Source organism: Myxine glutinosa, chromosome 5 (genome assembly GCF_964187855.1).
Source record: "Myxine glutinosa chromosome 5, kmMyxGlut1.1, whole genome shotgun sequence".
Taxonomy (NCBI): Eukaryota; Metazoa; Chordata; class Myxini; order Myxiniformes; family Myxinidae; genus Myxine; species Myxine glutinosa.
In genome coordinates, this window is record NC_136265.1 from 33,113,929 (window position 1) to 33,140,084 (window position 26,156).

The 26,156-nt window shown below is 45.7% G+C and overlaps 1 protein-coding gene across 1 annotated transcript in view; it reads right to left on the reverse strand.

Annotated features, from left to right (window-relative positions):
• LOC144892095 (uncharacterized) overlaps nt 1-23,415 on the reverse strand; it is a 118,505-nt gene extending 95,090 nt beyond the window's left edge. The window contains exons 1-4 of the mRNA XM_078777273.1: nt 23,268-23,415; nt 18,668-18,817; nt 10,613-10,762; nt 331-440 (exon numbers count right to left, since the gene is read on the reverse strand). Coding sequence (XP_078633399.1) covers nt 331-440; nt 10,613-10,762; nt 18,668-18,817; nt 23,268-23,415 — 558 coding nt within the window. The remainder of the gene's footprint in view (nt 1-330; nt 441-10,612; nt 10,763-18,667; nt 18,818-23,267) is intronic.
• Between the last annotated feature and the right edge of the window lie 2,741 nt (nt 23,416-26,156).

Here is a 26,156-nt window from a genome sequence, read left to right on the forward strand (position 1 = left end):
TAATCCTGGGAACCCCTGGAGTAAAATAGGCTATATTGTTTTTCCAATTTTTTTCCCAATTTTCCAATTTTCCAGTTTTTCCAAACATGATGGAATAATATTTACTGATATGAACAGTGATGTGGCTTCTATTGAAATTCTACAAATACTGTTTAGATTTTGATGATTTGCTTGTGATATGATTTAACGGATGTTTATATAAATCGTTTAAAATAAAAAAGCCTTCAATTTCTGATATTTTGCCTTTTCATTTGGGCCTCCCAATTGAAACCCCGCCCCTAGGGTGGGTACCGTTGCTCGTTTATGAAATGCGAGTAAAAAACACCCTACCTGACGAGTCTTGGAGGGATTTCGATGAATACTTTGAAGTAAAGATGAGTCTCCATAAGGGGTTTGCAGAAGAGACAACATCTGTGACCTCCCAACTTCCATTTCTAAACCTGTGCCATTGGGGGATAAAAACATTTTCATGGTTTAAAATCAAAGGTTTTACGAATTGCATTTACTCTGTCATTCAAACAGTGAATCAAATACAGAAATCTTGCATGTACGTCTTCCTGTTCTGGTGTTTAAAGGTGAAGAATAAAGCAATACTTGGCGATGGTATGGCATGTCAAAAGCATGTAAACTACCCCCGTTAATTCACCCCAGACCCACTTTTTTCGAAATACTGACTTCTTTCGTGGAAGTCCTAGCAGTGTCCATGTGTTTTTTACCTCTCCCACACCACCCCCTCCCCCCCTTCCCATGCCTCCTCTCCCTCCCACAGATCTCCCGATGTCCCTGCTCTCCATTTTCTTCTCCCGCTCCCTTTATCATGTTTAATGTTTTATGCTTCAGTTTGTCTTTTTGTGATCAATGTTAGCTCTAACACGAGCCTCGATCTTGTATACAACAACAACAAAAAAAAAGCCAATGTTGTCGCTGCAGGCCCATCACCACCAAGTTAATTCACAGGTACTGTCCTGCCCACACCTACTGGTCTTTCATTGCCCTCCACGTAGGTATACTGCGTATGCGGGTGTCTTCTGATACCTCAGGGAGATGGATGCCCCTGCCTTGCATAACCCCAGGTCACCTGTGGGCAAGGTGTAGTACCTGTCAGCCCCCCGTACCAAGGTAACGGTCCGCAGCCATGCAGTTTAAATGGCAGATGGCTCTGCACAACTGTTGGATGAGAGTCCAGTCGACTCCAACAGCACGAGCGGAACAGGGTGAATTCCCCAACGGCCAGCAGAGAGACGGAGAGGAGTGGCGACCCCCCGCCCCCCCCACCCCCCCGTCCTGTCCCGTCTATACCACACACTTACCCGTGTGTACCAGCCATAGAAAGGCATTGACATCATTGCCCGATCATTTCCAGAGGAGACTCGACATCATCATCAGGTTTTTTTGGGGGGGGTTTTTTTGTATACAAGATCGAGGCTCGTGAAAGAGCGAACATTTATCACACAGAAAGACAAGCCGACAAACCGACACATAACCGACAAACCGACACATAAAACAAATAACATCGGGAGCGGTAGACAAGATGGGGAGAGAGGGGGAAGGACACAAACACAACATTTGAGAGCAGGAACCGAGAGACATGGAGACATCGAGAGATCTGTGGGAGGGAGAGGGCTTTGGGGGGGAGGCATGGGAAAGGGGGTGGGAGAGGCATAAAACATATGGACACTGCCAGGACTTCCAGGAAAGAAGTTGGAATTACAAACAAGGTGGATCTGGGGTGAATTAGTGGGGGTAGAAAAGATCAAGGTTTTGGATGGGGGAAGATAAGAGATGGTGGTGAACAGCTGTTTTAAAGACTTGGAGGGAGGAGTGGGATTGAAGGGAGTGTAGGGAGTTTGTTCCAGAGGCGGGAGAAAAGAGGAATGAAGGAGTGAAGGTGAGCAGAGAGCCGAGATTTCGGCAGTTTAACCATCAGAGGCTTGCTGGCAGATCTTGTGCGACCTGTAGGAATATTTGGGGGACAGAGCACAGAGAGAGCTGGGGGAGCAAGGCCGGAGAGGAGTCGGTAGAAGACAGAAAGACCACCTACCTGCCTGCGGTGAGTGAGTGAAAGGCCCTCAGAGATAGCTTCATCGCGGGAGATTCCAATGATTCTGAAAGCTTTGGTTTCAACAGCGTGAAGCCGAGCTAGGTGTGAGGCAGGAGCACCAGCCCATAGGGGTGAACAGTATTCCATTGAGCTGCGGATGAAAGCCTTGTATGTGGTGAGGAGCTCAGGTGTGCCTAGGAAGGACTTCGCACGACGGAGGATGCCCAGTCGGCGACTGGCTTTGCAGGCCAGCTTGGAAATGTGGTTTTCCCAAGAAAGGTTCGTCCTTCCTGCGCTGAAATTCATCCGAGCTGGATCGTCGCTCGTGCGGACTTGAAGGTTGTGGTTCGTCCTGCGGACCTCCTTCAAGCTGCGCGTCCTGATCGGCCGTGAGCTGCGCACGGGAACTTCCAGGCCAAGTCATCTTCTGCACGTTTCCCGGTCCAAAAATAACCGGTGACGTGAATGTGCTTGAAAGCGTGTTGTTGGGCTTCCTTCTCCAAAACATCTGCCAGTCTCTAAGCTCATTTATCAGTCCTGCGGGATGTTCCATGTCGTTTTCCAACGCAACAGCTTCTGATGTCGGGCTGGAATGTCGCAGGTATCGGCGATTATTGCAGATGGCATCAGCAGAAACAGATCACTACCTTCCCAGTAGCAGGCAGAGGTATGCAGCTCTGGTATTAATTATTTTCTCCATATTCCCATATTGAAGGTTTAGTGAATATTTGATGACAAAAGCTCAAATGGTAAAAACGGTCCTGGACAGACAAACACACTACATCATTGGCTCCCATTATCATTATCAAGTGTTGTACTTGTCGGATTATGACATCATAATGAAGCACCAATGACATCATCATCAACATATCTTATTCCCCATGGGGAGTGCTTAACAATAAGCCATGTTTCAACTTTTTCCATTGAGCGGTTTCGGAGATATAGAGATGCAACGTTTTGCCAAGGTGGCGTTCGTACCACGTGACCTATGACGTCGAACTTCTGAATAAAAAACAAATTATACAGGTGGAGGCACTCCTATAGTGGAATTTTCATGTCAATCGGACCAACGGTTGCTGAGAAAATGAATTTTAAAGATGCAGACACGCACGTACACACCCGATCGCTTGTCCCTGCTTTTCGCTTTGCACCCGAAATCACAAACTTGTCAAAAACTTTGAATATGTCTTTTTAATCCTGACAAATCTTACACTCTGTCTCTCTCTCTCTGAAAGGACCACCAGGCAAACCCTCCCATCTACTTTCTTAACAATCCCCTTGAGGAAGTTCAGTCCCTCAAGCATTTGGGTCTCACTATCTGCCATGATATTTCCTGGGATAACCACATTTCCAAGCTGTCCTCCAAAGCCAGCCTCCGACTGGGCATCCTCCGTCGTACAAAGTCCTTCTTTGGCACACCTGAACTCTTATCCACCTTCAAGGCCTTCATCTGCAGCTTGATGGAATACTGCTCTCCCCTCTGGGCTGAATCACCTGACTCACATCTTGTTCAGCTTGAGCCATGGAAACCAAGGGCTTCAAGATCATTGGAATCTCCTGCGATTAAATTGAGTCTAAATTGAGGGGCTGTCACTCACCGTCGCAGACAGGTCGGTGGTCTCTCTGTCTTCTACCACCACCTTTCTGGTCTTGCACCATCTACTCTTTCCCAGCTTTCCTCGTCGGTGTTTCCCCCTCTCTGTCTACTGTTCCTTTTATCCCATAATGTCCTGATCCATCCAGTGTACTCGCACTTCCACGAGCCTCGACTGTTAATGTGCAGGAATTTTTTTTCTGGAATCCTTCTACGTTATTTACCTTTTCATATATTATCACAAAATGATACAAAGCTTCCCGAAAACATGTCCACCTCATTTTATGAAGCACAAGCTGCCAATTGACAAGACTTGAACCGCGGAAGAGCACTCAAACAATAACACTCAAACAAGAACATACAAACAAGTACATGCGAACAAGTACACGCAAACAAACTGGCTCAAAGATCAACACTCACTTGCTTTGAAGATTCAAACTCGGCGTGAGTTTTTTCATTAATTTTACCTTTGATATCGTTTCGATTACAAAGGAAACAGCAGGTTTAACGAGCAATTCGAAGGAAACCAAAATCAACGCGTGTCACTCGTGAAGAATTGCTGCAGCAAAGACCGTCCCATTGACCATTGTGACGTCGGCATAGCGGCGTTCGGATAATTAATGACGTCACAGTAACTAAATCGGTAGTTTATTGGATACCAGAATCAACATTCATTTGATAAAATACAATTTTAAAATAAATGATTTGGGGGACATTATGCACGAGCAACCCTGAATGGGGTTGGAGGAATATATATTTAAAAAATTATATATACTACTCAAAAGAATTTAAGGGTCAAAGGAAATTTTTTGATCATTTTTGTAAGTATGTATGTCTTTTTAAGCCAGATAGGGTTAGAATATCCCCCTTTGGGTTGTCATTTGGACTATGGACAACACGTTATTATGGGACATGCATTCATTGCACTTATCTTAAGAAACTTTTTCAGTTAACCCAGATTTCCTTTTCATGGATTTGAACCACGAACTTAGTCAGACTAAACTGACAAACTGCCTCGAAACACCCATTGTGACACCTCATGCACCATTTGCACATGTTTAGCATGAGTGTCAATCCATGCATGCCAATTTTAGCAATAAAATGACTGAGCATTTTCCATTCATTGTCACTTGACATTTGAAGATGGTTCGACGACAACTCAGCATCCAAGACAGGGGAAGGGCCATTGGCTGGCTACAAGATGACCAAACTCAGAGAACTGTGGCTCAGCGTCTAAATGTAAGCCAACGCGTTATCGGCAGACTCTGGCAGAGGTTCAGGACAACTAATGCTGTTCAGAATCGCCCCCGTTCCGGAAGACCCCGATCAGCAACAGCACGAGAAGACCGCTTCCTGATGATAACGGCGTTGCGACAGCGCTTTGTGACCGCACGGCATCTTCGGGATCAACTCAGAGCTGCCAGAGGCACCAACGTGTCCAACCAGACCATTAGGAATCGTCTGCGAGACCGAGGTTTGCAATGCCGGCGTCCTGCAGTCCGACCACCGCTACTTTACCGTCACAGATGGGCTCGCCGAGATTGGTGCAGACGTCATATCCGGTGGAACCGTGGTCAGTGGGCAGAGACAATGTTCACAGATGAGTCACGCTTCTTGCTCCAGTTCAATGATGGGTGGGCTCGTGTTTATCGTCATTAAGGAGAGAGATTTGCTGATCTCAAAGTTGCTCAACATCTACCATTTGGAGGAGGAAGTGTGATGGTGTGGCCGTGTGGGCGGGGATATCCATGAACCACAGAACCCCTCTGTACGTCAACGGAAATTTGACTGGTCAACGTTATCTCAACGAGATTGTTCAACCTCTGGTAATTCCACTTCTGCAGCGGATTGGACCACGAGCTTGGTTCCAGGACGACAACGCAAGACCTCATCGTGCCAGGGTGGTGACCGACTTCCTGCAGCAGCAGAACGTTCAGCACATGGATTGGCCTGCATATTCACCCGACTTGTCACCCATTGAGCATGCGTGGGATGAAATAGGGCGGCGAGTTCGATCACATCACGGCCCTGCCGTCAACCTCCGGCAACTGGCTCAGCGATTAGTCGCAGAATGGCAAGCGATCCCTCAACGTTATTTCCAACGCCTGATGAACAGCATGCGCCAACGTTGTCAAGAATGTGTGAATGCTAACGGTGGCCACAACAGTTACTGAAGCTTCTGCGACTTGTGTGAACATCATTTTGGGGGGGGGGGGGGCGGGTTGCATGACTTGTTTTCATCAGGCTAATAAACTAGTGTCTAATCAAAAGTTTTTGTTTTGTGTTTTCTGTTCTTGAGCCATCAAAGAATTATTTTGTCATTAGTCGTCACCATTTTAGCTCGTTAGCTTATATTTATATGCACAAATATTTTTGACCCTTAACTTATTTTGAGTAGTATATATATACTGTATGTATATATATTGGGGGGGGGGGGGAGTGGGGAGGGGAGCGGGGGTGGGGTGTGGAGGTGGTGTGTGCAGGCGAAGCTTTGGTGGTGTGGAGAGGGGGTCACAATAAATCGTTCGCTGTGATTCATTCACACAACGAGGCCAACCCCACATCCCTTGCTTCTGTGTACTGATGACCCAAATCCAACCTTTCAGCACCCAATGTGCGTACTGTTACGGATTCGTCACTTCCGTTGTTGTGGTTTTCATCCACTGCAAACATTTTTTATTCCATGTACTATTATTGTTGTCGTTTAAGGGAAATAGATATTACTATTTTCAAAAGGTAAAAAAGTTAATGTTTTAAATGAAACCGGAACCGAACGACGACGAAGAGGCAGAGGAGGAAAAAAAGGCGGAGCAAGTGAGTCGGAGAAGAAGCCTAGCTACTTCAAGGTCTGGAGCAAACGATTGGCGAATGAGTCACGAGTGAACTTTGGGTTTCCCAGGAAAGGGATTCCTGTGACAGAGTTGTTATCGCTGTGACAGATCAACCTGCATGTCAGGTTTTGCGGTGGATTCCGAGGAGAATCATCGTAGTGCCGTTACGCCTCGAGAACGGGCCGTCGGCCATTTTGACTCGCGCGCTTTGCGCTTCGCTCAAGGTTTTTTTCACTTCGTTTCAAACCATTTTCACCGCATTCAGACGTTAATCTGGTGTGTGTGTGTGTGTGCAACGTGGCTTTTGAGTTGGAAATCTGCGGTTCGCTGAGTGGGAGCCGTGAAACGTCCATACCCGAGGGTGTGATTTCCCAGTCGCCTTGAGGGCGCCTTTACGCAGCTTTGGCAGCGGGACTGTAACTGTCAACCCAACGGGATTCTGGTCTCGATACGACATCGTACGGATGATCACTGGAGTGGATCTACTTTGGCTTGATGCCGGAATATGACTTTGGCTTGATGCGGGAATAGAGACATTGGGAATGTTCTTCTTTTCGCTCACTTGGAGCACAGTGAGTTATATTGCACGAACCTGCTGGTACCATCATAGGAAATAGATATTGGTTGTACAATTGATTACTATTGTTGTTGTGTTGTTATTCTTGTGTGACCTTAATACAATATTTGTTTGTTGGTAACAATTGGTGTGGTTTCACCATTGCTCTTTGACACAGAATAACACATCTTTCTGCGGTGACTCCTCTCAGGGCTCGGAGGTACACCGTGACCAGGGGGTTTGGGGAGGAACACGTAACAGAAATTGGGGGCTCGTCTTTGCTGATTAAATTCCCTAAATCTCGTCCGGGATTAAATTCCCTAAAATTCGTCCGGGATTAAATTCCCTAAAATTCGTCAGGGATAGAATTCCCTAACATTCCCAAAATTGGAATTTTTCTAACATTCCCAATTTTTTCAAATAAATTGGAAAATTTTTGTGGAAGGTTAACAGGTGCTAACTAAGAGTCACCATGATGTTTGACGCAGAAAAGTTTGCGGCGTCCCCTAATGAGGCACAGTTCCAAGCGTTAAAAATATAGGAATTCTTGATATTGGCCAAACATTTCAACTTGGAGGTCCGAGTTAATATGAAGAAAGCAGAGTTGCAGACATTGGTGCTAGAATCTCTGGTGGGACAAGGAACATGGAAAGAGGTAGCCTTGGATTGGTTACCCGAGGAAAAAGAAAATGTGGAGCTCCGGAAAATGGAGATGCAACTGCAGAGCCAGGAAAGGTTAAAAGCAGAGGAAAGGAGAGCTGAAAAAGAACTCTAGGAGAGAAGAGCAGAGGAAAGGAGAGCTGAAAAAGAACTCGAGGAAAGGAGAGCTGAAGAAGAAAGAAGAGCAGAGGAAAGAGCAGAGGAAAGGAGAGCCGAAAGGGAGTTAAAGGAACGTGACATGGAGTATCAGAAGGAACTTAAACTCAAGGAGCTGGAATTAATGGGAGAACGGAGAGAAGTAGTATCCATGCCGGCTAGTTCGACAACTAGTCAGAACACTTGGGATGTTGGTAGGCACAAGGCATGTGAGGCTAGTTCCACCCTTCAATGAAAAGGAGGTAGCCAAGTTTTTTTTACACTTTGAGAAAGTGGCTCAAATGCTAAAATGGCCTGTGGGGTCCTGGACTATGTTAGTGCAAAGTGTTCTTGTGGGTAAAGCTCAAGATATCTATTCGGCTTTACCGATTGACCAATGTGCAGATTATGAGATAGTGAAGAAAACCATTCTTAAAGCCTATGAATGGGTCCCTGAAGCTTAGCGGCAAAAATTCAGGAATGCCAGGGAGAAGTAGAGTGAAACCCATGTGGACTTTGCCAGAATGAAGGAAACCATGTTTGATCGGTGGTGTGACTCGAAGGGGATTGGGAAAGACTTCAAGCTGTTGTGACAATTGATCTTGGTGGAGGAATTCAAACAGGGTGTCCACGTGGACATTAAAGTACATCCGGATGAAAAGAAAGTACCAGAGTTGTATGAGGCAGCAACCGTGGCAGATGACTATGCCTTGACACACAGTTCCACAAACCTAACTTCCCGCCTAGAGTTACCCAGGGGAGTCATGGTAAATCAGGTTCGGAGAACAAATATTCATGGAGGCGGCCGAGAGATGACTATGAGGACAAATCTGATACCGCGAATTTTTATGGTAAATCAGGTTCGGAGAACAAATATTCATGGAGGCGGCCGAGAGATGACTATGAGGACAAGTCTGATACCGCGAATTTTTATGGTAAATCAGGTTTGGAGAACAAATATTCATGGAGGCGGCCGAGAGATGACTATGAGGACAAATCTGATACCGCGAATTTTTATGGTAAATCAGGTTCGGAGAACAAATATTCATGGAGGCGGTCGAGAGATGACTATGAGGACAAATCTGATACCGCGAATTTTAGGGATCAGAAGACTACAGTTCCAAGACAGACTTATCTTCCGGGGGGCCCGAGGCAGCCCACGAGGTTTCCTCCGGGCCTACTTGCGCTTTTTGAAAGAAACCTGGACATTTGATGTCCCAATGTTACGCCCTGAAAAGGAAAAATCAGGAGCGGAGTCAGACTAGTACAACTCCGAATGCATTGGCAAATGCGAGAAATCGTCCTTGGAGGACAGTGCCTTGTGAAGGTTTCCATGCCAAAGTTACGGCATCACAGAACGACCTTGTTCAAGAGGGTTACAAACCTTTTATTTCAGAGGGGTTGGTGTCACTGGATGGAGACTTGACTAACCAGAGACCTGTTAGGGTATTGAGGGACACAGGAGCACATCAATCTTTGATGCTTGAGGGCATTTTGCCATTGTCAGAGAAGACGGCAACTGGTGTTAGTGTTCTTTTACAGGGGGTTGGTGGCTATGTTAAAGCTCCACTTCATGTCATCCAATTTGAACCCACCTCCCCACTTCCCATGCCTCCTCTCCCCCCCCCCCCCCCCCCCAGATCTCCTGATGTCCCTGCTCTCCATTTTCTTCTCCCGCTCCCTTTATCATGTTTAATGTTTTATGCTTCAGTTTGTCTTTTTGTGATCAATGTCAGCTCTTACACGAGCCTCGATCTTGTATACAACAACAAAAAAAACAAAGCCAATGTTGTCGCTGCAGGCCCACCACCACCAAGTTAATTCACAGGTACTGTCCTGCCCACACCTACTGGTCTTTCATTGCCCTCCACGTAGGTATAACTGTGTATGCAGGTGTCTTCTGATACCTCAGGGAGATGGATGCCCCTGCCTTGCATAACCCCAGGTCACCTGTGCGGCAAGGTGTAGTACCTGTCAGCCCCCCTTACCAAGGTAACGGTCCACAGCCATGCGGTTTAAATGGCAGATGGCTCTTCACAACTGGTGGATGAGAGTCCAGTCGACTCCAACAGCATGAGCGGAACAGGGTGAATTCCCCAACGGCCAGCAGAGAGACGGAGAGGAGTGGCGACCCCCCCCCCCCCCCGCCCCCCCGTCCCGTCCCATCGATACCACACCCGTGTGTACCAGCCATAGAAAGGCAATGCCATCATTGCCCGAGGAGGCTCGACGTCATCATCAGGTATGCAACTCTGCTATTAATTATTTTCTCCATATTCCCATATTGAGGGTTTAGTGAAGATTTGATGACAAAAGCTCAAATGGTAAAAACGGTATCGCCTGGACAGACAAACACACTACATCATTGGCTACCATTATCATTATCAAGGGTTGTATTTGTCGAATTATGACATCATAATGAAGGCACAGATGACATCATCATCAACATATCTTATTCCCCATGGGGAGTGCTTAACAATAAGCCATGTTTCAATTATTTCCATTGAGCGGTTTCGGAGATAAAGAGATGCAACGTTTTGCCAAGATGGCGTTCGTGCCACGTGACCTATGACGTCGTACTTATGAATAAAAATATATATACAGGTGGAGGCACTCCTATGGTGGAATTTTCATGTCAATCGGACCAACGGTTGCTGAGAAAATGAATTTTAAAAATGCAGACACGCACGTACACACCCGATCGCTTGTCCCTGCTTTTCGCTTTGCGAGCGCAGTGTAAAAAACCCACAGTGTGTAAATACGTCAATCAGCAACAAAGAAGCCACCAGACTTACCTGTCACAGCTGTTGCAACCCCGTCAACACTGCTCATTTCCATACATTTCTCTCCACTTGCGAGGCAAATTCGAGTCTCGCTCTGCTCCTCCTCCTGAGATCCCTCGTCATTCAGACAGGCAGGCAGCAGGCTCTTCCGTCTCTTCATACCTTGAGAGAAATCACAAACTTGTCAAAAACTTTGAATATGTCTTTTTAATCCTGACAAATCCTACACTCTGTCTCCCTCTCTCTGAAAGGACCACCTGGCAAACCCTCCCATCTACTTTCTTAACAATCCCCTTGAGGAAGTTCAGTCCCTCAAGCATTTGGGTCTCACTATCTGCCATGATATTTCCTGGGATAACCACATTTCCAAGCTGTCCTCCAAAGCCAGCCTCCGACTGGGCATCCTACGTCGTACAAAGTCCTTCTTTGGCACACCTGAACTCTTATCCACCTTCAAGGCCTTCATCTGCAGCTTGATGGAATACTGCTCTCCCCTCTGGGCTGAATCACCTGACTCACATCTTGTTCAGCTTGAGCCGTGGAAACCAAGGGCTTCAAGATCATTGGAATCTCCTGCGATTAAACTGAGTCTATGGGGCTATCACTCACCGTCGCAGAGAGGTCGGTGGTCTCTCTGTTTTCTACCACCACCTTTCTGGTCTTGCACCCGGCTACTCTTTCCCAGCTTTCCTCGTCGGTGTTTGCCCCTCTCCGTCTCCTGTTCCTTTTATCCCATAATGTCCTGCCTGATTCGTCTAGTGTACCCGCACTTACACGAGCCTCGACTAGTAATGTACAGGAAGTTTTTTTCATTAATCCTTCTACGTTATTTACCTTTTCAGAGATTATCACAAAGTGATACAAAGCTTCCCGAAAACATGTTCACCTCATTTTATGAAGCACAAGCCGCCAATAGACAAGACTTGAACCGCGGAAGAGCACTCAAACAATAACATCCAAACAAGTACACGCAAACAAGTACACGCGAACAAGTACACGCAAACAAGTACACGCAAACAAGTACACGCAAACAAGTACACGCAAACAATAACATCCAAACAAGTACACGCAAACAAGTACACGCGAACAAGTACACGCGAACAAGTACACGCAAACAAGTACACGCAAACAAGTACACGCAAACAATAACATCCAAACAAGTACACGCAAACAAATACACGCAAACAACCACACTCAAACAAGAACATCCAAACAAGTACACCCAAACAATTACACCCAAACAAGTACACGCAAACAAGTGCAGTAAAACTTCCTTCAACGCAGGGGATGCGTTCTGGGATAACCTCGCGTTGGAGGAATCATTAGGCATATGGGGAAATTGGGGATATGTTCCAGGCTCCCAAAAAACTGACCCTAAAACAGTCTTCCTTGCTTTTTTTACATGTTTATTTGTATGGAATGGTGCGGCATTATTAAATATACATTAAAATAAGTGTTCGTATCATAATATTACTGTATTATTGCAAAATAAGTCACCTTGTTGTGAGGTGGTTGTTGGAGGTTTGGGTGATGATTTGCTGGTGGAAGGGGTTAAAGTGCTGTTGGTGGCTGTTGAAGTAGGCCTAAAGAATTGTGTTATGAGCACTTGCTTCTCTCTGTGAAGTTCTGTGTAGTGTGTATGTATTTATTTTAAAACTGAATCTATGGCCCACTTGAACTTCAAGCTGCTTTGCACAAAAGGATCCATCCACACAGCAATTCATTGGGCAGTTGTTGTTGCCTTGAAGAGCTCCTCCAGCAGTTTGGTGGTTCAGTCTGCCTTTTCTGGATCTTCATCATATTCTTCATTGTCTTCTTCATGAGATGTCTGGGTCTCAAGTTCTTCAAGTTCTTCAGTGGACAATTCTTCTCCATGGGACTTTAACAGTTCTTCAACTTCTTCTTCTTCCACGTCATCAAATCCTTCCCCTCCAATATGTTTCGCAAGATCAATGATCCTCTTCACTTCTTTTTTCCGACTTGGGAAACCTCTAAAATAATGGGTAATCCCAGGCCATAGCTTTTTCCAGCAACAGCTGACGGTCTCACTTCGATCCAGACACTCAATCTTTTCTCCATTTTTTCAACAACGGCGTCTCTCCTGCTGACGTATGATGTTGCGATGGAGGCTCCTGCACGAACGCTGGGACGGATTTCATCTTCGGCCTTCCGTACCGTCCCAATGGTCGATTCATTCACGCCATATTGCCTGGCCAAAGATGAAGCAGAAACTGATTACAAGTTATTCAGGATATCAAGTTTGACCTCCATGGTCATTGTTTTCCTCCTCTTCTTGTCTGGTTGGTTCAAATTGGGTCTTTTGGGAGCCATAATGATCGACGTAAGCTTACTTGATGGCGGCAGGTTCGGAGATGGCGGCAGGTGGCAGCTCGTGCCGCGCGTATATTTAAATGAAATAGTAATTAATCAAGGTAATGAAGAATAGGGAAAAATAATAAAATCTTTGGGGAAACGCCGGGCGCTGTTGTCGCAATTAATCCGGAATATAAAATCGAACTGCGATCGCCGATGACGGCAGGTGGCGACTCGTGTCATCGTATGTATAAATTAAATATTAATTAACCCCTGTCCACACAAGGGGGGTCTTTTTAGCCTTGTATTTAGCCTAAGAACGCCTGCCTTGTGTGTACAAGGGTTAAGTAAAGTACAGTAACAAGGAATAAGAATAATATATATCTTTGGGAAAACACCAGCCATGATCGCGTAAATGCGAAACACACCCTCGTGTTGGGGAGGTTTTGACGCATTTCTTTGAGCGCGTAAATTGGAAAACCGCGTTCGAAGAAGCCGCGTTGGAGAAAGTTTTACTGTGCACCCAAACAATTACACTGAAACAAGAACATCCAAACAAGTACATGCAAACAAGTACATGCAAACAAGTACATGCAAACAAGTGCATGCGAACAAGTACACGCAAACAAACTGGCTCAAAGATCAACACTCACTTGCTTTGAAGATTCAAACTCGTCGTGAGTTTTTTCTTTAATTATAACCTTAGTATCGTTTCGATTACAAACGAAACAGCAGGTTTAACGAGCAATTCGAAGGAAACCAAAATCAACGCGTGTCACTCGTCAAGAATTGCTGCAGCAACTAACGTCCCATTGACCATTGTGACGTCGGCATAGCGGCGTTCGGATAATTAATGACGTCACAGTAACTAAATCGGTAGTTTATTGGATACCAGAATCAACATTCATTTGATAAAATACAATTTTAAAATAAATGATTTCGGGGGAATTATGCACGAGCAACCCTGAATGTGGTTGGGGGAATATTAAAAAAAAAATATATATATATATATATATATATATATATATGTATGTATGTATGTATGTATATATATATACATATATATATATATATATATATACACTGTATATATATATATATATATATATATATATATATATATATATATATATATATATATATATATATATATATATATATATATACATATATATATATATATATATATATATATATATATATATATATATATATATATATATATATATATATATGGAGGAGGGAGTGCGGAGGGGGTGGGGAGGGAGTGGGGAGGGGGTGGGGAGGTGGTGTATGCAGGCGAAGCTTTGGTGGTGGGGAGAAGGGGATACAATAAATCGTTCGCTGTGATTCATTCACACAACTAGGCCAACCCCACATCCCTTGCTTGTGTGTACCGACTCCCCAAATCCAACCTTTCAGCACCCAATGTGCGTACGTTTTATAAAAACAAACTACTCTGAAACTTGACACATGCAGATCAATGCATGGCTTGTTTTGCGATGAAGTGCCTGGATTTATTCAGAGATGGGCAGGCGTCAGGTACCTGGATTTCATCAAAGATGGGCAGATGGAATGTACCTGGATTTCAAAGATGGGAGGTTTTTTTAATGAATTCGGGGAAAATGTCATCGGCCCCTGGAGCTTGGCCTTTTTTGGCTGCGGACAGTGCGGCGTCCATCTTTCTTTGTGCGTGGGGCCGATATGTGATGACTCAATGGGCTTTGAGACAGGTCCAGATTTCAATATTTGGGCTTCAAATAAAGTGTTGTGGGCATTTCGTGTGAAAAGTCGGCAAACAAGTTTTTTAGGATAATTTGAGGGTGTTGAATGAAAAAAATTGTTTGCCAGGCTGAATTTTGGGGTTTTGACCCTCAAATTCCAAAAAAAACAAAATGGCCGCCATTTTTACCATATTTTGCACTGCAGCTCGGCTTTTATGTACAAGGGAGATACCCGTGCTATGCACGGGTGGGAGGCCAGAAGCAAACAGACAATGCAGACACGGCGAATGCTAAAGTATGAAACCAATAAATTCCACATTCCTGTAGCACCTCCAGTCACACGTCAGACATGGACAGCAGGTTCGTGAAGGACTTCCATGAAAAACGTACCCGTTCACAAACAAACGGGTACGTTCACGTATAGAAACATCGATCGTGGGACCGTGGCGAATCTACATATGGCGAACCGTGAAGTTCACGTTCAGAAAGTAGAAACCATCACGGCATGTCGTCATTAGAGATCAGTGGTCGTCATTCACTTGAACTCGATATCTCTTTTTTCATTCCAAACAACATAACTCCAATTAATCACAAAATAAACTTTTGACAACATTGTTAATGTTTCCTTCATTGTAAAAACTACCAAAACAACAATTAAAAGGATTTTGAGCCGATAGCTGTTACGGCCTTGGCAAGATCGAATGAGACAGCGATCTGTTAGCGTATTCACCACCCAAATAGCTATGTGGAATTCTCTCATTTAGAGATTAAATGTCGTTTGAACTTTGGCCGAGGTCATTATTTACTTTTAATGATGTTTAAATAAGAATGATGTTTCATGATGTTTATATTGGTTTTGGGTCGTCTTTTCCACATATCTCATGGGATTGTAAGTTGGAGTGATGGCGGGGAGCGAGGAGGTTGGAATTCTCTCAAGCAGGGATTCACCCCGTGTCCTTATAAAAGGTCTTTGTCCGAGGTCACCGAGTTCGATCGGTGCAGCCGTGCAGCGATCGGTGCAGCTGTTTGTGCGGCACCCGGGAAAACAACATCGTCACAATGAAAACATCGTCACAATGACGTTATGCGAACGCAAACGTTATGCTGGAGTCCAAACCTGAGAATGCTGGAGACCAAAGCTGAAATTGGGAAAACTAAATAGCCTATTTTACTCCTGGAGATCCCAGGATTACCCACCCAAAATATCGTTGCGATCGGTTCAACAGTTTTTACGGTACCTTCGAATGGACAGACAGACAGACAGACGGACGGACATTTGGTGAATTATAGTAAGATCACAGGAGGTTAAAAATTGTGACAATACCCATGTTTGTGACACTGAGCATTCCAGATATACTGTTACCGAAGTTATGACGAGTTTGGTTTGCACGCCATCTTGAATTCCAAGATGGCCGCCATAATTTAGCCCAATACAGTAATAAATGAGCCCAGCCTGCAGGAATAAGCAATAGAGGAAGTTGAAAAGTGCATGGTTATACACAGGTTTGTGATACCAAGGATTCCAATATGTTGCGTAAATCTAAATTGTAACCAGTTTGGCTTGCTCGCCATTTTGAATTCCAATATGGCCGTCATTTCTCGGCTTCTGCGGATTGAATGTAATCAGGCCAAAGAGACAGATTATCAAACATCTATACCGTAAATACATAATTGACGTACAAGAATACACAACCAAACACATCAACACACCATCCACATCACCAGCCCTCCCCCCCCCCCCAACCCCCCCCCCCCCCCCCCCACACAGATCACACACACACACACACACACAAGCATACAAACATAAACACAAGTGTAAAATATTACTTCATTTATGCTTAAGTTAATATTGAATATAATAGTTTAAAAATTGACATTACTAATTACGTGTTTGATAATTTTTGATTTTTTATAATATAAATAAACACAGTGGTCATGTGAAATCAATGGCTTGAATATGTTTTTCCATCTGAATTGTGATGCTTGATAAACGAGCATTCTGAGTATTGCGCTGCAATACATGTCCCCTACCGGTAGTCTGTCGTCCGGAAAACTGTTGGGGAAATTACCAAGGGTTATTTACCCACAGGTTCTGAATCGTTCCCAATCGCTAATTACCTCAGGACGGGCTCACCTGTGATTCGCGACAGGTCAGCAGAAGCACGAGAAAATAAGTTGTTGATAAAGAACCTTTCGAGTCACTAAATATCAGTAATTTATGATATTTTCCGGTTCACGATCAATGATCGATGTGTAGATATATGTTTCTCGGCTTGGCTCCGCCCCTCCCGAAAGCGCGCGCTGTGTCGCGCTGTTGACGTTCGCGAGACGAGGCTGAGGGCGTGCGGTGCGGCCTGAGGAGAACTCTAGAATAAACAAGAGATATCCATTTTAAAAATATTTTCGTTTAATTAAAGATATCTGCCAAACCACGTGACCTATCTCAAATTCCAAAAGGACATTTTATTAGACTGACATGCTGAACAGATCTGTGAAGTTTCCCCTCGATTGGATCAAAAATGAGGGAGGGGCTCGGTTTTAAAGGTTCATGCTTAAAAACGTCATAACTCTGAAACCATGTGATGCATGGCGTCATGCTCGCTGTCTTTTTTGTTCGTCATGGGTATGCGATTCTGTCTGCAAAGTTTGGCCTCGATCTGTTCAGCCGTTGCAGAGAAAAAGGGATTTTTGTGTTTTCACGAAAAACAATATGGCGGCCGAACCACGTGAACTGTGACGTCATAATTACTATTAAAATATTTTCCAGACCGAGTCCCCCCTACGGTAAAAATTTGATCTCAATCGGTCCAATTATTGCAGAGAAATTGGTTTTTAAAGGAAATTAAAACTTAAAATGGCACTGAGTTAAGGATCATCAGAATTATCAGAATTCCCAAAGTTCAAAGTGCCATAACTTTGTCAAAAATGATCGAAACGTTGTGAAGTTGATCTGAAACTTATCATGAGGAAACCATGTGCCAAGTTTGAAATCATTAGCATTAAGCGTTTTGAAAAAAAGTCCGGAAAACTGTTCTTTGCGTGACGGACTGACGGACGGACAGACTGACGGACGGACAGACGGAGGGACGGCGTGCAAACCTATAGTCCCCTCCGGTGTACACCGGTAGGGGACTAATAAAGTAAGTTTATTTTAATTATGATACTGTTACTTTGTAAATAACATCCAAGATGAAATATGAAATTACAAAAGTATTTAAAGAGAATTATAATGAGAGCAGTGTAACTTAATGTTAATCAATATTTAACCACAAACTATTTGGGCAGACGTCGAGTTGACTCCAACAGCACGGGCAGAAGGCGGTGAATTCCCCAATGGTCAGGAAAGAGACGGAGAGGAGTGGCGACCCCCCCCCCCCCCCCCCCCACCACTGGTCTTTACCACACACTTACTCGTGTGTACCAGCCATAGAAAGGCATTGCCATCATTGCCCGAGGAGGCTCGACGTCATCATCAGGTATGCAACTCTGCTATTAATTATTTTCTCCATATTCCCATATTGAGGGTTTAGTGAAGATTTTGATGGCAAAAGCTCAAATGGTAAAAACGGTATCACCTGGACAGACAAACACACTACATCATTGGCTACCATTATCATTACCAAGGGTTGTATTTGTCGAATTATGACATGATAATGAAGGTACAGATGACATCATCATCAACATATCTTATTCCCCATGGGGAGTGCTTAACAATAAGCCATGTTTCAATTATTTCCATTGAGCGGTTTCGGAGATATAGAGATGTAACGTTTTGCCAAGATGGCGTTCGTACCACGTGACCTATGACGTCGTACTTATGAATAAAAAAATATCTACAGGTGGAGGCACTCCTATGGTGGAATTTTCATGTCAATCGGAACAACGGTTGCTGAGAAAATGAATTTTAAAAATGCAGACACGCACGTACACACCCGATCGCTTGTCCCTGCTTTTCGCTTTCCGAGCGCAGTGTAAAAAACCCACAGTGTGTAAATACGTCAATCAGCAACAAAGAAGCCACCAGATTTACCTGTCACAGCTGTTGCAACCCCGTCAACACTGCTCATTTCCATACATTTCTCTCCACTTGCGAGGCAAATTCGAGTCTTGCTCTGCTCCTCCTCCTGAGATCCCTCGTCATTCAGACAGGCAGGCAGCAGGCTCTTCCGTCTCTTCATACCTTGAGAGAAATCACAAACTTGTCAAAAACTTTGAATATGTCTTTTTAATCCTGACAAATCCTGCACTCTGTCTCCCTCTCTCTGAAAGGACCACCTGGCAAACCCTCCCATCTACTTTCTTATCAATCCCCTTGAGGAAGTTCAGTCCCTCAAGCATTTGGGTCTCACTATCTGCCATGATCTTTCCTGGGATAACCACATTTCCAAGCTGGCCTCCAAAGCCAGCCTCCGACTGGGCATCCTACGTCGTACAAAGTCCTTCTTTGGCACACCTGAACTCTTATCCACCTTCAAGGCCTTCATCTGCAGCTTGATGGAATACTGCTCTCCCCTCTGGGCTGAATCACCTGACTCACATCTTGTTCAGCTTGAGCCGTGGAAACCAAGGGCTTCAAGATCATTGGAATCTCCTGCGATTAAACTGAGTCTATGGGGCTATCACTCACCGTCGCAGACAGGTCGGTGGTCTCTCTGTCTTCTCCCACCACCTTTCTGGTCTTGCACCCGGCTACTCTTTCCTAGCTTTCCTTGTTGGTGTTTCCCCCTCCCTGTCTACTGTTCCTTTTATCGCATAATGTCCTGATTCGTCTAGTGTACACGCACTTCCACGAGCCTCGACTATTAATGTGCAGGAAATTTTTTCTAGAATCCTTCTACGTTATTTACCTTTTCATATATTATCACAAGGTGATGCAAAGCTTCCCGAAAACATGTCCACCTCATTTTATGAAGCACAAGCCGCCAATAGACAAGACTTTAACCGCGGAAGAGCACTCAAACAATAACACTCAAACAAGAACATACAAACAAGTGCATGCGAACAAGTACACGCAAACAAACTGGCTCAAAGATCAACACTCACTTGCTTTGAAGATTCAAACTCGGCGTGAGTTTTTTCTCTAATTTTACCTTTGATATCGTTTCGATTACAAAGGAAACAGCAGGTTTAACGAGCAATTCGAAGGAAAACCAAATCAACGCGTGTCACTCGTGAAGAATTGCTGCAGCAACGAACGTCCCATTGACCATTGTGACGTCGGCATAGCGGCGATCGGATAATTAATGACGTCACAGTAACTAAATCGGTAGTTTATTGGATACCAGAATCAACATTCATTTGATAAAATACAATTTTAAAATAAATGATTTCGGTGGAATTATGCACGAGCAACCCTGAATGTGGTTGGGGTAATATTAAAAAAAAATTAATATATATATATATACTGTATGTAAAAAAAAAATATATATATATATAGGGAGCAGGGAGTGGGGAGGGGGTGGGGGGGGGCGGTGGGGAGGTGGTGTATGCAGGCGAAGCTTTGGTGGTGGGGAGAAGGGGATACAATAAATCGTTCGCTGTGATTCATTCACACAACTAGGCCAACCCCACATCCCTTGCTTGTGTGTACCGACTCCCCAAATCCAACCTTTCAGCACCCAATGTGCGTACGTATTATAAAAACAAACTACTCTGAAACTTGACACATGCAGATCAATGCATGGCTTGTTTTGCGATGAAGTGCTTGGATTTCATCAGAGATGGGCAGGCGTCAGGTACCTGGATTTCATCAAAGATGGGCAGATGGAATGTACCTGGATTTCAAAGATGGGAGGTTTTTTTTAATGAATTCAGGGAAAATGTCATCAGCCCCTGGAGCTTGGCCTTTTTTGGCTGCGGACAGTGCGGCGTCCATCTTTCTTTGTGCGTGGGGCTGATATGTGATGACTCAATGGCCTTTTAGAGAGGTCCAGATTTCAATATTTGGGCTTCAAATAAAGTGTTGTGGGCATTTCGTGTGAAAAGTCGGCAAACAAGTTTTTTAGGATAATTTGAGGGTGTTGAATGAAAAAAATTGTTTGCCAGGCTGAATTTTGGGGTTTTGACCCTCAAATTCCCCAAAAACAAAATGGCCGCCATTTTAACCATATTTTGCACTGTAGCTCGGCTTTTATATACTAGCTAGGGAGATACCCGTGCTATGCACGGGTGGGAGGCCAGAAGCAAACAGACAATGCAGGCACGGCGAATGCTAAAGTATGAAACCAATAAATTCCACATTCCTGTAGCACCTCCAGTCACACGTCAGACATGGACAGCAAGTTCGTGAAGGACTTCCATGAAAAACGTACCCGTTCACAAACAAACGGGTACGTTCACGTATAGAAACATCGATCGTGGGACCGTGGCGAATCTACATATGGCGAACCGTGAAGTTCACGTTCAGAAAGTAGAAACCATCACGGCATGTCGTCATTAGAGATCAGTGGTCGTCATTCACTTGAACTCGATATCTCTTTTTTCATTCCAAACAACATAACTCCAATTAATCACAAAATAAACTTTTGACAACATTATTAATGTTTCCTTCATTGTAAAAACTACCAAAACAACAGTTAAAAGGATTTTGAGCCGATAGCTGTTACGGCCTTGGCAAGATCGAATGAGACAGCGATCTGTTAGCATATTCACCACCCAAATAGCCATGTGGAATTCTCTCATTTAGAGATTAAATGTCGTTTGAACTTTGGCCGAGGTCATTATTTACTTTTAATGATGTTTAAATAAGAATGATGTTTCATGATGTTTATATTGGTTTTGGGTCGTCTTTTCCACATATCTCATGGGATTGTAAGTTGGAGTGATGGCGGGGAGCGAGGAGGTTGGAATTCTCTCAAGCAGGGATTCAACCCGTGTCCTTATAAAAGGTCTTTGTCCGAGGTCACCGAGTTCGATCGGTGCAGCCGTGCAGCGATCGGTGCAGCTGTTTGTGCGGCACCCGGGAAAACAACATCGTCACAATGAAAACATCGTCACAATGAACGTTATGTGAACGCAAACGTTATGCGGGAGTCCAAACCTGAGAATGCTGGAGACCAAAGCTGAAATTGGGAAAACTAAAGAGCCTATTTTACTCCTGGAGATCCCAGGATTACCCACCCAAAATATCGTTGCGATCAGTTCAACAGTTTTTACGGTACCTTCGAATGGACAGACAGACAGACAGATGGACGGACATTTGGTGAATTATAGTAAGATCACAGCAGGTTAAAAATTGTGACAATACCCATGTTTGTGATACTGAGGAATTCCAGATATGCTGTTACCGAAGTTACGATGAGTTTGGTTTGCGTGCCATCTTGAATTCCAATATTGCCGTCATTTCTCAGTTTCTTCGTATTGCATGTAATTTTTTTTATTTTTTTTAAAATCAGGCCAAAGAGACAGATTAATCAAACATCTATACCGTAAATACATAACAGACATGCATGAATACACAACCAAACACATCCACACACCATCCACACCACCAGCCTCCCCCCCCACCCCCTCCCACACAGATCCCTCACACACACACACACACACACAAGTATACAAACATAAACACAAGTGTAAAATATTACTTAATTCATGCTTAAGTTAATATTGATTATAATAGTTTTAAAATTGACATTACTAATTACGTGTTTGATAATTTTTGATTTTTTTATAATATGAATAAAGGCAGAGGTCATGCTGAAATCAATGGCTTGAATATGTTTTTCCATCTGAATTGTGATGCTTGATAAATTAAGAAGTTTATTTTAATTATGATGTTGTTACTTTGTAAATAACATACAAGATGAAATATGAAATTCCAAAAGTATTTAAAGAGAATTATAATTAGAGCAGTCTAACTTAATGTTAATCAATATTTAACCACAAACTATTTGGGCAGACGTCGAGTTGACTCCAACAGCACGGGCAGAAGGCGGTGAATTCCCCAACGGTCAGGAAAGAGACGGAGAGGAGTGGCGACCCCCACTCCCCTGGTCTCTACCACACACTTATCCGTGTGTACCAGCCATAGAAAGGCAATGCCATCATTGCCCGAGGAGGCTCGACGTCATCATCAGGTATGCAACTCTGGTATTAATTATTTTCTCCATATTCCCATATTAAAGGTTTAGTGAAGATTTGATGGCAAAAGCTCAAATGGTAAAAACGGTATCGCCTGGACAGACAAACACACTACATCATTGGCTACCATTATCATTATCAAGGGTTGTATTTGTCGAATTATAACATCATAATGAAGGCAGAGATGACATCATCATCATCAACATATCTTATTCCCCATGGGGAGTGCTTAACAATAAGCCATGTTTCAATTATTTCCATTGAGCGGTTTCGGAGATATAGAGATGCAACGTTTTGCCAAGATGACGTTCGTACCACGTGACCTATGACGTCGTACTTATGAATAAAAAAAATATACAGGTGGAGGCTCTCATATAGTGGAATTTTCATGTCAATCGGACCAACGGTTGCTGAGAAAATGAATTTTAAAAATGCAGACACGCACGTACACACCCGATCGCTTGTCCCTGCTTTTCGCTTTCCGAGCGCAGTGTAAAAAACCCACAGTGTGTAAATACGTCAATCAGCAACAAAGAAGCCACCAGATTTACCTGTCACAGCTGTTGCAACCCCGTCAACACTGCTCATTTCCATACATTTCTCTCCACTTGCGAGGCAAATTCGAGTCTTGCTCTGCTCCTCCTCCTGAGATCCCTCGTCATTCAGACAGGCAGGCAGCAGGCTCTTCCGTCTCTTCATACCTTGAGAGAAATCACAAACTTGTCAAAAACTTTGAATATGTCTTTTTAATCCTGACAAATCCTACACTCTGTCTCCCTCTCTCTGAAAGGACCACCTGGCAAACCCTCCCATCTACTTTCTTAACAATCCCCTTGAGGAAGTTCAGTCCCTCAAGCATTTGGGTCTCACTATCTGCCATGATCTTTCCTGGGATAACCACATTTCCAAGCTGTCCTCCAAAGCCAGCCTCCGACTGGGCATCCTACGTCGTACAAAGTCCTTCTTTGGCACACCTGAACTCTTATCCACCTTCAAGGCCTTCATCTGCAGCTTGATGGAATACTGCTCTCCCCTCTGGGCTGAATCACCTGACTCACATCTTGTTCAGCTTGAGCCGTGGAAACCAAGGGCTTCAAGATCATTGGAATCTCCTGCGATTAAACTGAGTCTATGGGGCTATCACTCACCATCGCAGACAGGTCGGTGGTCTCTCTGTCTTCTACCACCACCTTTCTGGTCTTGTACCCTCTACTCTTTCCCAGCTTTCCTCGTCGGTGTTTGCCCCTCTCTGTCTCCTGTTCCTTTTATCCCATAATGTCCTGATTCGTCTAGTGTACCCGCACTTACACGAGCCTCGACTAGTAATGTACAGGAAGTTTTTTTTCATTAATCCTTCTACTGTAGCGGCTGCCGCTGGGGTTACACAATCGCCTTGCACCTATCAAGGACGCGGAGCGATCACCAGGCCGGGCTCGTCCAGGACGCCCGGGCAGGCCCGCGCTCGACTTGCCAGGCCTCGGTCGGGACGCCCGGGCAGGCTCGCCCTCAACTTGCCAGGCCGCAGCCGGCCCGCGGGGCCACGCCCCCTGGCGCCAGGCCTGGGCAAACCCCCTGGCGGAATAGATATATATTGCCGACCGTAAAACGTTTTTCCCAGAGTGCCTGAGTGTTTGATTCTAATAAAGCAGCTCAGATGAATCCAAGCTTTTTGTCGCGTCCATTCTTTCGATCGACGTGGGAGCCACAGCTCCTTCATTGGTGACCTACCGACATGGACACGGCAGTGACGCTTAAACTGCCTACCTTCTGGGAGGCTCACGCGGCTGTTTGGTTCGCTCAGGCGGACTCTCAGTTCGCCCTGCGAGGCATCACCGCGGACGACACCCGCTTCCACCATGTTGTGGCGGCGCTTGGTTCCGCCACCGCGGCCCGCGCCTTGAGCCTCCTCGAGCACCCGCCGGCTGCTGACAAATACGGCGCGATTAAGAAGCTTCTACTCGATGCTTTCGCCCTCCCAGCGGCGGAACGCGCACGGCGCCTGCTCGATTTGCCCGAGCTCGGCGACACGCGCCCTTCCGAGCGAATGGACTACATGCTTTCGCTGCTCGGCGAGCACTCTCCGGCATTCCTGTTCCGGGAGCTGTTCTTCCGTCAGCTGCCTAACCCGGTACGCCTCGCCCTGGCAAGCACGACGATCACAGATCCCCGGGCCCTTGCCAGAGAAGCCGACAAGATCTCCGCCGCAGGACAGCGCATCGTAGCGGCGACATGGGACCCACCGCCGTCCGACGCAACACCCAGGGCGCCCGAGCACCCGGCACGGTCGACGGCCGAACTGCCGACGCCATTGGCGGCCGCTCTACCGAGCCGACCACCTCCGGCACGACGACCGAGGCCTCCACCTGACCAAGCGTGGTGTTACTATCATGCCAGGTTCGGACAGAAGGCCCGGACATGCCGACCCCCGTGCACCTTCGGCAGGCCGGGAAACGGCCGGGCCGGCGTTCATTACCAGCCATGAGCGCCGGCCACACGGGCAACTTACTGTTCATCACGGATAAAGCGTCCGGACGGCGCTTCCTGTGCGACACCGGCGCCCAACTGAGCGTCATACCCGCCTCTGACCAGGACAGGCAATCCGCGGTTTGCGGCCCCTCCTTAGTTGCGGCCAACGGATCGACTATCCGCACCTTCGGCCCGCGCAACGTCACCCTCTGCTTCGGCGGCCAACGCTTTGCTTGGACGTTTGTAACCGCCAACGTGCCCGTGGCTCTGCTAGGCGCCGACTTCCTCTGCGCACACGGACTGCTGGTGGACGTCCAACGGCGTCGTTTAATCAACGCTGAAACCTTCAGCTCCCTGGTATGCACATTGAGCAGCTCCGCGCCGACCGAGCTGGCATGCGCCGTCCCGGCGGCGAACGAGTTTGCTCGCCTGCTCACGGAGTTCCCGGCCCTCACGCGGCCGACGTTTTCGGCCGTCGCAGTACGGCATGGGATCGAGCACCACATACCAACCACGGGCCCGCCGGTCTACGCCAGGGCCCGCCGCCTCGACCCAGCCAAGCTCGCCGTAGCGAAGGCCGAATTCGACGCGTTGGAGCACCTCGGCATCGTGCGGCGCTCCGATAGCGCGTGGGCCTCGCCACTGCACATCGTGCCAAAGCCGGGGGGTGGATGGTGCCCGTGTGGCGACTACCGCCGTCTCAATGACGCTACCACCCCCGACAGGTACCCGATCCCGCATATCCAAGACTTCTCCGCCCGTCTGGCGGGACGGGTCATTTTTTCGAAAATTGACCTCATACGGGGATATCACCAGGTACCTGTCAGGGCGGCCGACGTCCCTAAAACGGCAGTCATCACGCCGTTCGGCTTATTCGAATTCTTGCGGATGCCGTTTGGTCTCAAGAACGCGGCTCAGGCGTTCCAGCGCTTGATGGACGGCGTGCTGCGTGACCTGCCGTTCCTTTTCGTTTA